We start from the raw sequence: 15,720 nt of genomic DNA, 5'->3' as shown, positions 1-15,720 counted from the left end.
GGTCGAAGATGGTAGGCGACTCATCGGAAGGCTCAGCGGGTGATGTTCGATTGACAGCATACACGAGGGATGATCTCACAACGTGTTTTTTTTAAATTAGGTTTTTCTTTAAACCTAAGTTTTATTTTAATTAACTAACTTTAGTTGAAATAAATTAAATAGATCTATTTTAAAACCTAACAAAATTATCTAAAAATTCTAAAATAATAAAAATTTCTAAAATATTATTCAAATATGTTATTTATATACATCACCATTAATAATAATACTAGTATTATTATTATATATATATTTTTTATTTTATTAGTTTATTCGACAACTGATCTAATTCATGTACTAAATTATATACTAAAATCTCTAAATAAATAAATTTTATTGTATTATTTAAGATTAAATTAAATAACATTAGGTTATATATGTTTTATTCCCTATAACTTGATGATAATCAAATAACTAAGCTTATACATGATAACTTTGAATCAAACGCATCTTTAAAAAGGCCCCCTCAACCATGAGGGGTAGAATTATACACCTACCCTCAAATATATTATTTGATATTATTATTTTTTATCATACATATTAAATTCTGAATTGATTAGACAATTGAACAAGACAATTTTAAATTTTAACAACTACAAATAAAGTCATTAATTTGAGTTAGGCTCATCAAATTCAACTGTTCCATCAAATAATTTAAATGTGTTGAGTTAAAATTTTATCAAGAGGCTAGTCAACCTGCGTGGATTGCAGGCCTAGGCGGGCTAGCTCATGGCAGGCTTGGATTGGCAGTGAATTGAAAGTTTTTTTTACTAAATTTAAAACTAAAATGAAAAATCAATGATATATATATATATATATATATATATATATAACTGATCTTGGGTGGGATTGAGTTAGGGATTTCTCGGCCCACCCCGCCCCGTCATATTATGGATTTTTGATGATGTCGCCTATCCTACCACGGGTTGAGCCATTTGACAGTACTAATTACGAAACTATGGCTGCTATAAATATTGTAGCAGCCACGGAACCGTGGCTGCTACAAATGTCGTAGTAAAATCGTAATTGATATAAATGTTGTAATGTCTATTGTTTATAATTACTATAATAAATTAAGACCTAATCTGCTAAAAAAAAATTTATAGCATCTATGATTTTATAGATATTATAATACAAATTTAATTTATTCACATATTATTCACGTTCTAACCGCTATAAAATCGTAACTACTATAACTTAAATTTATTCTATTCAATAATATTTACGTTACAATAGTTAAATTGTGACGGTTACAACTAAAACTTATCTTGTTCAATAACTTTTAAATTATAGCAACTATCAAAAATAACTGTTATAATATTTACCGTGACTATAAAACTAAAGCTATTTGTCGCAACTGCTACATGGTAGTTATTATAATATGGATTCCTCCTATTCGTATAATTCTTTTACCGATTCCAGATTTAACATGTACGAAAAAACTATAATATTAAATAATGTATTCAAAGGAAGTTGGGTAGTTTAGGGCGGATTGATTATATGCATAAAACAAAAAAAAAAAAAAACACTAATTTATTTTTGCCCAAAAAGGTTATCGTTGAAAGGACGATAAATTAGAGAAAAATCCCTAATGATAATCATAACTTTGCATGCAATCCCCATGCTTAAAAAACTTTATTTTCACTCCCTGCATGTAAAGTATTACTTGTTTCAACTCCCTCATGCAAATATTGATACCTAAATTGCCCCTCAGATTTTTTAAGTACAAAAAGTCCAAAATTGAGTACAAAAAATCTGAAAACGAGTATAATTCTTCTTAAAGTCAGTACTTTATATTAAAAATCGAGTATATTTTCTATCAAAATTGTCCCTCTTATTTTTTTAGATATAAAACGTCTAAAAATAAGTATAATTCCTGTTAAATTCAGCACTTTACACTATAATCCAGTACTCTATACTAGGATCGAGTATATTTTCTATTGAAATTAACCCATATTTTTTAGGTACAAAAAGTCAAATTTTGAGTACAAAAAGTCCGAAAATGAGTATAATTCTTCTTAAAGTCAGTACTTTATATTAAAAATCGAGTATATTTTTTATTAAATTCAGCACATTAAACTAAAATCGAGTATATTTTGAGGTGAAAAAAGAATCGTACTCAATTTAATAGAAAATATACTATATTCTAATTTAATATACTGAATTTAAGAGAATTTATACTGATTTTTAGACTTTTTGTACCTAAAAATATCATGAGCAATTAGGTAAATATGTTTGACTGGAGAGTTAAAAGAAAGTTTTTTATGGATGGGGACTGCATGTAAAGTTATGTTTACCAATAGGGAGTGCATGCAAATTTACCCTTGCAAGGAAGGAGAGTAGTACACGTCACCGCTACCTCGTATTTTAAGTCCCGCATCGGATCTGAGTCGGTCTTTAGTCAAACTCGACTCGGGCGATCGCTTCCTTCCTTTTTTTTTCCCTTCCATGGCGGATCTCGCAGTGGCGGACCCCTCCCAGAAGCCCTCCGCCCTGCCGCCGCCGCGGCCCGCGGCAGCAAGATCGTCGAGGGGCGGCGACCGAGACTTTCTGCTACATCTCGAAGCTTATCTCTCCCGCCGCGACGGCGTCGATAAGCTCCTCAAGATCTCCCGATACGCCGCCAAGGTCGCCCTCGCTGCCCCCTCCTCCCCGCTCCCCCCGGCCCTCGCTCCCCGCCTCAAGTCCTTTGAATCCAGCGTCGGTCTTAGCCGCAAGGCCTTCCGCCTCGGCAAGTTCGTCCAGGATCTCAACGCACTCCGTGCCTCCGCTGATGGTGCGCTCTCTCCCGCCGATCGCTTCCTCGCCGTCGTCGCATACGGTGGTGAGGGCGCCTATTATTTCGTTGAGCAGTTCGTGTGGCTATGCAAGGCGGGCCTCATACCCTCCGAGTACTCGCGCCGGCTCCAAATGATTAGCGCTTGGACAGAGCTTATCGGCTACTTCGGCAGCGTCGCCCTAAAGGCCAGAGAAGTACGAAAAATACAATCTTTGATCCGATCAGGGATCGATAGCATGAAACCTGAAGAGGATGATGAGGAAATTAGGAAACTGAGAACGAAGCTGTTGCTAAAGCAACTCTCCATCTTTCAAGATCTCGCTGATGGTTTGATGGCGCTCGGAGATGTGAGAGATGGAAAGGGGTTTCTCTCAAACACTCTACTGATGGCTTCGGCCGGCCTCCTTTCAGCACTCATCAGCACTCACAAGAATTGGACTTCTTCCTGAGGTACTCTCTGTTCATTCCTCTCAGAATAAGCAAGGCCAAGGCCATTAGAATCAAAGTGCCTTTTGAAGCTCCATTTGTCAACATTTTCTTAGATTATATGATTGATGATACATTACTAGCTGTGCTGTTTGTGTCATTTTTAAAGCTGAATTTATCCAATTTGGATTACGGAATTGCCTTTTCGCTTATCATCAATCGATTGGCATGCTTATTATTAACTTGCATTTGTTTTAGTAATCAGATCACATGTTTGTGTTAAAGAAAAAGGTGAGTTCAGACAACGAATAAGAATGCTGGAGTGCTAGTGAAGTCATTGAAGTGTCTGTATATACATTTTTCAGATACATATGCATTCAGTTCATGAGATTCTCGACGTACTTTTCAAATTTGTTCTCAATTCCTAAAGCCAATTCTTTCCACTTATTTCATCCTGGCTTCTAATACAGATTTATGTCTGAATCTGTGAATTATGTTGGATACTTTATTGACTTCCAATTTTTGCTGGTTGTGTAACTAATAACACTTAGTTGAATCAGATCTTTTAGAATGGAGGGTATAAGGGGTAGAGAGAGGTTAAAAAAAAAGCATTAACCAGTGAAAGAGCTTAGTGAAGAGATAAGAGTTAATTGGAATAGCCTCAACTTGAATGTTAGTATACTTACATGGAGGTATCGCCTTTTTTAATTGGCTAGTTCGTTTTCTACTCTATACCATTTGCTATCAACTTTTGAATCCAGTTACATTTGGTTTCTTCATTCTTATGATGTGTCTTAGCTGAAGTTACTGCGAAGAAAGTTAAAGTGAGCTGAACGAAGTGTTTGGAAAGCTAGTTTAGGAGCTTGAAGGCCTATGCGACTGAGATGTATTGATTTATCGGTTGGTCTAGCAAGCAGACAATATTTTGAGTTGCTTAACTAAACCCACATTCTGTTTGAGTTATGAGACTGGTTTTGAGGCAAGTATAAAGTGCCAACCCTAAACCCCTAAACTCTAAATGGTGTAATATAAGTCTGAAAAATCCTCTCTTGGTGCAAGGAGTTTCTTAGAACTAAAATATATGATATAGAACTCTCTAAAGAACAACTCTGTTATGTCTTGTGATTCATATCAGAGTCTAGTATGTCACTCTTTGGATTCATAGAACTAAATGTTGAAGACTATTCTTTCCCGACAATTGGAAACACTTTGAGGATGTAAAAGTTCATCCCACTAGAGGAAAATCTAGCCAATATTCATATTATTTTTTAATCAGAAAAACTTGTGATCCAAGTAATTAGAATCACAACTGATATGAATCAACTTATTGAACAGTAATTGTCATCTAACCTCCTATTGACATCAACTTATTGAACACTAATAGTCATCATATCCATCTTCGTTATCCAACTTAATAAAGTGCTACACAACAGTTAAATTTTTATCTTACTAATAACATCAGCTATATGCATCCTTGTATACTATCAGATCGGGCCCTAGGACTAGGTGTATAGGATAATGATTGTAGTAATCGGGAGGTCGAAACTTGACAGGAGATTTCATCACTTTTGCAGATCCTGCCACAGTCGTGAGTCGTGAAGGGACGGCTAACGTGGCGGTTATGATGATCTCACATCGCTTAATTAAAATTTTATTGATCATTTAAATGCATATTTATATCATCTTACATGTGTCGTTCAAAAAAAAATATATTTTGATGTTCATTCGATGATATGCTTGTTTCATAACTCAACATTCAACTATATATAATATATATTATATATAATATAACAAGTCGAATCGTCATTTTATATTATATGTAACTTGAACATAATCATGGTATAAGAAGAATAATTGGTAAAAAAAAATGATATGTGAACAAATTATATAATAAATTCATTCATTCCTGTAGTTATCCCTTTTTTCCACTTGAAACTCTAGAATAAACAGGGCATAACGCTGGAGAAGGAAAGGCTAGAAAGGCGTCAAAAGATGGGTTGGAACAGGGGTGATCAGAGTGGAGTTCTGTCCACAATCGGGACGGTGCAAGGAATCGACGACACATGAAAATAAGAGGGAATGGACTCGCTAGGGATGGCAATGGCAGTGGCCAAATCCGTCGACCTTGCTATGTTTTGTTTTTTCATCCGACTAAGCTAGAAAGTGACAGATCCTATCCCACGGAAATTATCAGGATAAATTCAGCAATTAATGTCGATGACCCAATAGCCCAACGCCACCTGTAGTTCAAGCACTGCAAATGTTCAAGAATGCACTGCATGAGGATCCAACCCTCGCTGAATGTGTTACTCGCTTTTCCAATTACTATCGCATAATACCCTAGGGGCCGACGACTTTGCTCATGAAATCTTAGGTGAGTATAGGGGTGTAAATGAATTGAATCGTATTGAATATATAGAAAAATTTAAGATTTGAATTTAATTTGAAATAGGTATATTCGAGTTCGAATTTAATTTGAAGTTTGAAAAATTCAAAATGTTTAGTTGGAGTTTGGTTCGAATTAAGATTCGAGTTTGGCTTAAAATATTCAAATATGTTCGTGAACTATTCGAATTATTGTTCGAAAATATGTTCAAAAGGTTCGAAATTTATTTATTTAATATATATTTAATTTATATTAATAAATATTAAGACTCGCGAACGACTCGAACAATATAATTTGAGTTCAAGCTCGGTTCGAAAAAAAGTTCGAATATGTTCGAGTTCGGCTCGCATTCGATAAATTCAAATAAGAATCGAATATTTTTCAAGCCGACTCGAAAAGTTCAGATGACGGACATTAAAACTGAAGTAGGATGAGTATTTGTCCAATCACATTCGAGTGGTTTAGCCTCGTACTCGGGAGCTCCACTCGAGCACATGAAGGGTCCAAACTAAGGTATGTAAACTAATCAAATTTGTTGGTGAGCTTTTTGAGTCACTTAAAAATTATTAGATTCGTTTTTAAAATTATCAAATTTAGCTGAAACATGATATTTTTAAAATTAAATTTGAACTCATAATATTTTATTCATTGTTCATAAATCAATAGTTCATAAATCAATCGTGAACATTTACCTCCTCCGTGTGATCTTGGGACGGATTGACGAGAGCGCTGGGATGAATATATTCACCTTTTGTCATAATAATTCAATCGTGAGCCAAATTCTAATTATTTTTTACATACTTTTAATTTAAACATGCTCAAATTAAAATTTAAATTTATATCCTTTCAAATTATAATTTCAAACCAAATTCGAATTTAAATCCTTTCAAACTTTAATTCGATTATTTTAGAATTAAAGTTTGAAAAATTGAAACAGAAGTCAAATTTTATTTGATTATTTATATTTTTAAATTTACCCGAGCTCTACCTATGAGATCCAGAAGTAAACAGGAGCGATAACGTATAAATAAGAAGGTCCAATTACAAAGGGGTACATGGTACAATAAGAGATACATGATACAATAAGTCTGAGTTTTGAATCTCAATAAAATCGAGATAAATATTTTTTTTATGTGTTAGTCATTATTCCAAAGACTAGTAACTATTCATGATTTACCTCTTCTGTGTTAACCCTAGGATGAATTGACAGAAACATTAGAAACGAATGTATTTATCTTTTGTCACCAATGATTGAGATAAAAAATATTATCCTACGAAATTTTGACGTGTCTCAATATACTTTCCTTTATATTTTAACGATTTGATTAATAATCATCAATCATTTATCCTTTTCTCTATATTGATCAATGAACAAAAATTGAATAGTGGTGTTTAAATGGAGCCACTGTTTTTTTATTTTTTTTTGTTTTTGCATAGTCACTCACCAGCCACCGCTTCCACGGATCTGTTGTCTTGTACCTTAACACCATTTCCGCTACTGAAAGCAGAATCTGTAACCATTACTCCCAAGTAAACGAACCTCGTACTTCCGCCCTGCTTGACTGCTTCCTTTTAACTCATCGCACTAACTTCTCCAGCTACATTTACCTCGTAAAGATCTTGGGCGTAATACGACGGGACGCTGAGGACAAGCGATATCGCCTTTTACCACTTCCTTCCAACTCATCGCGCCAACCGCTCTCCTACGCCACGCCTCCCTCTCGCTCGCCGCCTATCTCCCCTCTCCCACGCCCGCCTATTTCTACCCCCCACCGCAATCCTCTCCTCGGCCCCCAACAGCGGGGCGGACCGCGCCGTGCCATGGAGGCCTTCTTCGACTCCTGGCTCGCCCGCCTCGACCACCTCCGCTCCGACCTCCTCCATGCCTTCACCCACCGGCCCGACAGGATACCCCATGCCGTCGACGCCGTGCTCTCTCACTACCGCGACTACCGCGACGCCAAGGCCCGACTCGCCGACTCCGACGTCCTCCGCGCCCTCACCCACCCCTGGCTCACCCCCTTCGAGCGCATCTTCCTCTGGGTCGCCGGCTGGAAGCCCTCCATCGCCTTCCGCCTCCTGCTCGGACACCGCTTCCTCTCCCCGGACCAGCACGCCGCCTTCGAGGTCCTCCGCCGGGAGGTCCAGCTGGAGGAGCACCGGATCTCCGAGGACATGGCCAGCGCGCAGGAAGCCATGGCCGGCCACATGGTGCTCGAGGCGGTGAGAGCCGACCTGTACGCCAACGGGAGCGCCTGGGCGGCGGCCGCTGACGAAGTGTCTCGGGCGCTGCGGACGGTAATCGACGCCGCAGAGGAGCTGCGGGAAGCCACCCTGCGCTGGCTGGTGGAGACCCTGACGGCGGCACAGATGGCGGAGTTTCTCGCCGCCGCGGTAGAACTCAGGATCCGCGTGCGGCGATGGGGCTTGCGACGCAATGGCGGCCAGTCCAACTGAGATATCCTGCGATCGCTGGTGATCTCGTAGCAGCTGGAAGCTCCCCTCCCGCTGTGTAGTTAATAAGATAATTGTGTCCCGATATCCTTCAAAGTAGAGAGTTTAATAAAGAGCAATTGAACGAGCTATAATCACAAGTATTAATCCGTATCGTGGAGCTTTAGGTAATTATAGTTTCTTAATCCTACTAACATGTTGCCCATTTAGTATGCTACGATCGATCAAAAACACTAGAAAAATAAATGATAATTAGAAACAAATCGCCTAAAACATGAACCAGATGCGAACTGGATTAAGTTGTGAAGGATGGAGAAAGGCACCATAAATCAATTACATGAGTCTATCAATTACATGGATTTCAAAGCCATGGAAGGTGAAAGCTTGCATCATATTGCCGGAAACAGAAGTCCTTTTGATGCAAACTGACCTGGGCCGCACCGAAACACATCATCATCGATTCATTCGCTGTTGTTGTCTGTTTTATCGAGGGAAGCTGACAAAAAACTCAATATAAAGCCATCAAGATCGCCATCCAGAACAGAATCAGGGTCCGAGACTTCATAGTTTGTTCTTAGATCTTTGACCATGCGATAGGGCTGCGGCAGCCGGTGAATATGAGTTAAAATAAGTTTTCAAGGATCTGATGAAGGGAGGCAGAAGGTGATCTTACATGGAGGACGTAAGTTCTTATTTGGTTGCCCCAGCTAATTTCTGAAAGAGATTGAGTGTGCTCTGCTGTCGCTTGAGCTTGGCGGGCCATCTCAAGCTGATCTAACCGAGATTGAAGAACTGCCATTGCTGATGTTTTATTTTGATGCTGAGATCTGAATTGATCCCAAACGATTAGTCATAAGTATGCAGATCATATATACACTATCATTAGTCATCTAAAGTCACCGAGTTCAAGATTTTAGGTACTGATATATTTCAAAATTCTTAAATAGACCTTCAGAACTCTTAATCAGAAACAGTAATGGAAAGGTGTGATAGATACCTTTCATTTTGACATGTTGCAGAAATTCCTGTCGGAATATGCACTATTCTGACTGCACTTTCGGTTGTATTGACATGTTGGCCACCGGCACCACTAGCACGAAAGCGTTCGATTCGGAGATCTGATTCTTTTATTTGATATTTTGTGGATCCATCTCCGAGTATTGGAATTACTGCAACGGCAGCAAAAGAAGTATGACGTCGCTTCCCGCTGTCAAAAGGTGAAATCCTTACCAGCCTATGCGCTCCGACTTCTGCCTTGGCATATCCAAATGCATAATCACCATCGAGTTTAATTGTGGCACGCTGAAAGAATATCCAACATTATCATCATCACAACAACAATTAGATGTAAAAAAAGTAGAATGAATATTTTGTGAGTTTCACAAATTTGAAGCATGTAGAGAAGTGTTTCAGAGCAAGATGAACATTTCTGATGTTAGTATTCCTGGTAGGGATGACGAGGTGATAAAATACATGGGAACGCAATGACCTACAGAAAATATACTACTTAAATGATGAGATAATAGGTGACTGCAATTATTAATTCATAATATAATGATAAGATAATTTATTTGATTGCTAAATCTATAGCCCAATTTTGAAGTTCCAATCATTCTAAATGCACGTACTTTCAGCTTCATAACAAACCAAGCATGTTTTTGATTTGATACATTGCATGACTTTCTTCAGTCACACACTAATTTAACAATTTTAACCAATTGTTAGAACTTATAAAAAATGAGTAAAATAAATTATAAAATAATAAAATTTTACTCTAAATTTTGATCAAAGTGTCACAACAAACCAATCAAAAGTATGCTTAATTTGTTATAAAATTGAAACATGTAAATTTGTTAAAGACAAATGTTAATCCAAGTTAATCCATTTAGATTTAGCAATTATCCTATATAATGAACTATGAGAAATATATATGTTAATCCAAGATAATATACTATATATATTCTTCATGATTTTCTACATAAATAAAAAATTGTTAAAACTTTAAGAACCATGATCACCATGAGAATTTCAAATTTATAACTAAATGGGATATGACAGAATTTTAGAAAACAGAGCTAAAATTTACCAATGACGAAAGCAGCACTTTATTAAACAGTAACATTTATAGAACTGTGATTGCCCTAATTAAAGTCCGAATGTTTAAAAACAACGATTTCCTACAAGATTTCCATTACCAGGTAAGAGTTTACTTGTTTTACTTATATTGCAGTAACCTTAACTAGAGCCATGTCCCATGTGCAGATACAGCCTAACAAAAATTGTAACCTTGATATTCTGTTCTCACGTATTCCAGGTAATTTGAGATTAAATGTTATGAAAAGACAATTTTTCTATTTGTACACGAAGTGATGCTCAAGTTGTCTAATCAATCTAAACAGATCCAAGTGTACGATGGCAAAACATTAGAGATTATAAAATTGATTAACCTTTAAATTCCCTGTCATGGAAGTAATGATTTTGAGTTTGAAAAGCTACAACGATACATAAAAAAAGACTAGACTGCAAGTTAAGGAAATGAACCTTGATTCCTGCAATCTCACCAGGCATTTCCTCAATAACTGTAACTGTAAATCCACGGTGTTGAGCCCATGATTTGTACATGTTCATTACCATGGAAGCCCAGTCCATGCTCTCTGTTCCTCCGGCTCCAGCTTGCACCTGGATCATGACAAATTTTTAAAACTTCTACAGGGAAGAGATGCAACTGTACATAAAGCTCTATCATGGTGAATTCCCTGTATATGATAGGGATTCTTAGTAGCTCATTTGCAAAAGAATTAGGTTAACAAAAAACTAGGAGATAGATTGACATGATGTGACAAAAACTTGTACTTGACAAAGTCATTTATTTGGTTAATTAGGAACTGAGAGGCTACAAAAAGATGATTGAAATATAGACAAATAGTGAGTCATAATATGGAACTTCCATCTCAGTAGATTAAGTGAAAAACTTCCATTATCAATAAGAATCCAAGAGGAATTAAATTAATAAAAAAGGTTGTTTATCATGCACCCATTGAACTTTGTTAGCATGAATCCATTGGGAATGATGGATAAACTGTCTGTGCAGGAAACATGCATCTCAAACTGGAAAAATTAAGATATATTTATTCAAAATAGATTTGCGTTAAGCATACAAAATTTCAAGAAAGAAAGATTAATTGGCAAGCTATGAATTGAAACCAAGTCCGCAAGGAGTCGCTGAGGAGGCATTGATTGAAACCAATCAATTTCCATATACTCGCCAATTAAAGAAAAAAAATTTAAATCGAGTCCTCAATTACATGCTGGAAGAAAATTAATAAATGATAGACAAAGACATGTCAGTTCCAAGGGTCAGTTGACTAGGATAGAAGGAGATATCCCAACAATTTCTAAGCTAAAGCAGTAACCCTTGCAATTAAAATAAGTAAAGCAGGTGATGGTACATTTAATACAAAAAGGAACAATTTTACAATTTAATCATCTGTAGGATTGTAAGTGATGGGAACAACCTCTATAAAGCAAGAGCAGGAATCATTATCCCCAGATAACAGAGCTTCAAGTTCTTTCTCTTTAGCATCCCTTCTCATGTTGACCAATACATTCATAGATTCCTTCAGGAACACAGAAAAAACAGAGTCAAAATTAAATGTATCCTAAATGTGGAATCCTTGACCAAAAAAAGACCTGGTCAAGTTTGACTACTAACAAAAAGTGACAATTTCGACAGCCATATTGATGTATAATTTGGAACAGTAATACACTTTTATCACTTTATGCATACATCACAAATGAAAAAGGAAGATTTTTTTCGAGCAAGTTGTCTAAGTGTGATTATTGAACCAAGAGCCTAAGTGACTCATCTCGATTAGTTCAAGAGATCAAGTTGCACCTGAAGGACCATTATATTGCCTCTTATTTTGTGTTTGATTACCATAGGTCGAAGGGTTCAATCCTTTGATAAAATCAAGACAAGAAATGGGTTCTTATTAAGAATTCAAAACTGCATTCTTATTGGCTTTTGTGTTCTTCTTAATTCTTATTATTATTTTATCTTTGTTTGTTTTGTTTACAGTGTATGTTGTAAGACACTATCTTCAGTGCTTTTGACTTGTGAGCTCCTTGAGACCTTACACCAGCTCTATGAGTGAGGGTCACCGAGACCATATGTCGGCAATGTGCCTCAAAATTAGGGTTAGTGCAAGGTTTCCCATGACAATATCCTGTAGTGCAATGACAGTTTTTGCTGTGGGTGTGGAACCTAGTGTCTACTTAGAGTAAGAACTACAAACCAATTAGGATGGGAGTGAACTAGTTACTAGTTTCTAACTCAAGAGCATGACCAAGTCTCTTCTGCCTTAAACACTAATAAGAGAAACCTAAGTTTGAGGGGTGACAGTGAACGGCAAGAGTGGTCACAACCTGATGGGTATCAGCATCAGCTTTCTGTCCATAACTGTCAAATTAATTTGACAGAATGATCAAATATGAAACAACAATCAAATATATATATATATTTCAACTCAGAATCATAGTGTTATGTTAAACAACTGGAAATCAATACAAATTTTATACCAAATAAAATAATAGTGGAAGCAAAGAATTAAGAGCAGCTACATTGAGTTGGGATCTTCAGGCCTACATGTTCACTTCCCAAAGGCTTAAAATGTCATTAGGAATATCAAAAGTCAATGACCAGACAAATAAATACAGAGAGATAAATGATTGTAAAAGATAACCAACCATTATAACAAGGACATACATGATGGTTGAGATTATGTAAAAAAACCCAACAACATCAGTTGACGTTATTTCTTAATGCCAGCGACCACAATATATATATATAACAAAGTCATTCAAAACTCCAAAGAAGATATGCAGTGGTTTAAAAAGTAATAATAAAACAATCAGAAAGAAATTATGCATTTCATGAAGACATTTGAGAAAATGAAAACAAAAAATTATAACTTAGGGGGAAAACAACTACATGCCTATAAGTGAAAGCCCACCAATTCCAGTTCTTCATCATTCTCTTCCCGAGCAAGCTTGATCAAGTCCACATGCTCAAGTAGTTCTTGTTCGTAGCTATTTACATCTTTAATCCTGTTCAGAAGTTCACCATGTTCACGACTTATTCGAGAAGCATAAGTAGGATCATCCCACAGATCTGGCTTTCTTAGTGCAGCAGATAACAGATCCAACCTAGCAATCAACTTTTTCCACTGCAATGTTATACATATGTATCAACTTATTCCAGAACTAAAGATATATAAGAACATAAAGACATGCTAAATACAGTATATATAAACATCCAAAAAAGCTACAAGAGCGCGCATGCACACCAGTATTTTTCCCCAACTGTATAAGTTTTCATAATTGCTGAATAAATTACACTAACCCAGATAACACTAACTCAAGATGTGTCTTAGAACTATATAGGCCAGTTCAGTGGTGTTGACGTTGAAGTCATTGACAATGCAAATACAGAATCTATATAAAGAAAATAAGAGATCACAGAAACTAAAACGAGGTAAACTTCAGCAAAAAAAAGGAAAAAAAAATTATTGTAAATTTTCATACAACAAACTCCCTTTATCAAAATTCTTATGCGAACAGATTGATGCCGAAAGGTTAAAAGTTTGAAATAGAAAGAACTTCAGAGTTGCACTAATTTGTTACACTAGTTCTGGCCTTGCTTGCCGTCACAAGTTTAAGACCACATCCCACAAGTAAGCTTCCAACTTATCCTGTTACAGGACGACTAAATCCGAATAGGCAATCTAAATTCCCACCGGAGTCGGATTACTGCTGGTAATATATATCAATAACTGCAGAAAAACCCAATCAATAAGTAGCAACGGCTTAGAACGACTAAATTTCCACCTGCAATCGCTTCTTAACAAGCTGCACAGATTGGGCGATGGAGGCTGCGTGACTCCGCCAGTCGCTCTCGCTCTCATCGAGGATAGGCCAGCCCTTGGCCGCTATGGCATCCACCGTCAGCCCATCAGCGGTCATGGGCTGGGAAGAGAGCCGTCTGGGACCCTGAAAGCATGAAAAATAAGGGATCTTCCCTATCCCGAAGGATCCGCCGACTGTTCTGCAGCCGCCGTAGGGGCGCTCGAATCGCGCCCCGTTCGGAAATCGCGCATAGGCTCGGGAAGGCAGAAAGATGCAGGATGAGCCCAGAGGGCTGACTACCGGAGAAATGTTAGGATTGTTCTCGGAAAGGCGGAAGAGGAAGCGAGGAGATTCGGAGGAAGATCGCCATCGCCGTACCAGGAACAAGAACAACACCATTACTTTTTCTCCGTCGCCCACCGTACGGTGTCGCGTTTGTATCCCTAGTTCTCCTCAATTTGTATAAATGAAATCAATCGAAATGGCCACCTAACTTTAAGATTTATAAAATATACCCTTATTTTTCATTTTACCCTTTCTTGTCAATCAAAATATCACTGCATGTATCTTTGGATCAGGGATCAGTCGTTGCTGAGTTTATTATTTTTTTCTTTAAAATTCAGTATTGTAATGATTGTTCTTTAAAATTCAAATATTAATGTTTTTTTTGAAACAAGTGCAGCTCTCAGAAATCTAAATAACTATATTTTTTAAAAAATTCACAACTTAAGTGAATTGCCGTGAATTGTCTAAAATTTTCAGAAATCATTACATTCGAATGCTTAATAGGATTTTTTTTTATATTAACTAATTTAAGGGAAGGGGAACTTTGACATAACAGTAAAATTATTATTTTATAATCAAAAGATCATGGATTAAAATCTTAAAAATAGTCTTTTATAAAAAAATAGAGTAAGACTACGTACAATAGATTCTTTCTCAGGATCTCATATAACGAAAATCTCATGCACCGGATTGTCCTTTTATTAACTAATTTAAGGATATCTAATTCAATTTCATATAAATTTCCCACTGATTACTTAGGAGAAATAAAAAAGCACTGATAACATACAATCCATCAACTCAGTATTTTTAAATCAACTACACATTAGAAAAAGGGTAATTTTGTATGCAGTCCCTATTGGTAAACAAATCTTTACATGCAGTCCCCATCCATGAAAATCTTTGTTTTCACTCCACAGTCAAACATCTTTATCTAATTGCCCATGATATTTCTAAGTACAAAAAGTCTAAAAATCAGTATAAATCCTCTTAAATTGAGTATATTAACTTAGAATCTAGTATATTTTCTATCAAATTGAGTACGATTCTTTTTTTACCTCAAAATATACTCGATTTTAGTTTAATGTGTTGAATTTAATAAAAATTATACTCATTTTTAGACTATTTGTACCGAAAAATATGAGGGTTAATTTCGATAGAAAATATACTCGATCCTAGTATAGAGTACTAGATTATAGTGTAAAGTGTTGAATTTAACATGAATTATACTTATTTTTAAACTTTTTATACCTAAAAAATAAGAGGGACAATTTTGATAGAAAATATACTCAATTTTTAATATAAAATACTGACTTTAAGAAGAATTATACTCATTTTTGGACTTTTTGTACTCAATTTTAAAATTTTTGTATCTAAAAAATTTGAGGAGCAATTTAGATATCAATATTTGCATGAGGGAGTTGAAACAAGTAATACTTTGCATGCAGGG

General features: G+C 36.3%; 3 protein-coding genes across 3 annotated transcripts; 2 read left to right on the top strand and 1 right to left on the bottom strand.

Moving 5' to 3' along the window:
• The first annotated feature begins 2,441 nt into the window (after nt 1–2,441).
• On the top strand, nt 2,442–3,487 carry LOC122017720 (peroxisomal membrane protein 11-3-like). Its single transcript, XM_042575399.1, has one exon. It carries the CDS (start codon nt 2,488–2,490, stop codon nt 3,265–3,267), a length of 780 nt encoding a protein of 259 aa, XP_042431333.1. The 5' UTR covers nt 2,442–2,487; the 3' UTR covers nt 3,268–3,487.
• Nucleotides 3,488–7,273: 3,786 nt separating this feature from the next.
• LOC122016279 (protein DOG1-like 4) lies at nt 7,274–8,225 on the top strand. Its single transcript, XM_042573518.1, has one exon. The coding sequence runs from the start codon at nt 7,452–7,454 to the stop codon at nt 8,085–8,087; it is 636 nt and encodes a 211-aa protein (XP_042429452.1). The 5' UTR covers nt 7,274–7,451; the 3' UTR covers nt 8,088–8,225.
• A 93-nt stretch (nt 8,226–8,318) lies between these two features.
• Nucleotides 8,319–14,436, bottom strand: LOC122016278 (peptide chain release factor PrfB2, chloroplastic-like). The gene is made up of 7 exons (XM_042573517.1): nt 13,971–14,436; nt 13,097–13,309; nt 11,600–11,701; nt 10,626–10,763; nt 9,082–9,386; nt 8,758–8,911; nt 8,319–8,683 (listed from the first exon to the last, which is right to left on the bottom strand). The coding sequence occupies exons 1-7, from the start codon at nt 14,385–14,387 to the stop codon at nt 8,546–8,548; spliced, it is 1,467 nt and encodes a 488-aa protein (XP_042429451.1). The 5' UTR covers nt 14,388–14,436; the 3' UTR covers nt 8,319–8,545.
• Between the last annotated feature and the right edge of the window lie 1,284 nt (nt 14,437–15,720).

Source organism: Zingiber officinale, chromosome 8B, assembly GCF_018446385.1.
Source record: "Zingiber officinale cultivar Zhangliang chromosome 8B, Zo_v1.1, whole genome shotgun sequence".
Classification (NCBI taxonomy): domain Eukaryota; kingdom Viridiplantae; phylum Streptophyta; class Magnoliopsida; order Zingiberales; family Zingiberaceae; genus Zingiber; species Zingiber officinale.
Note: the sequence above shows the minus strand (reverse complement) of the source record. Positions and strands in the feature narration are given on the sequence as shown.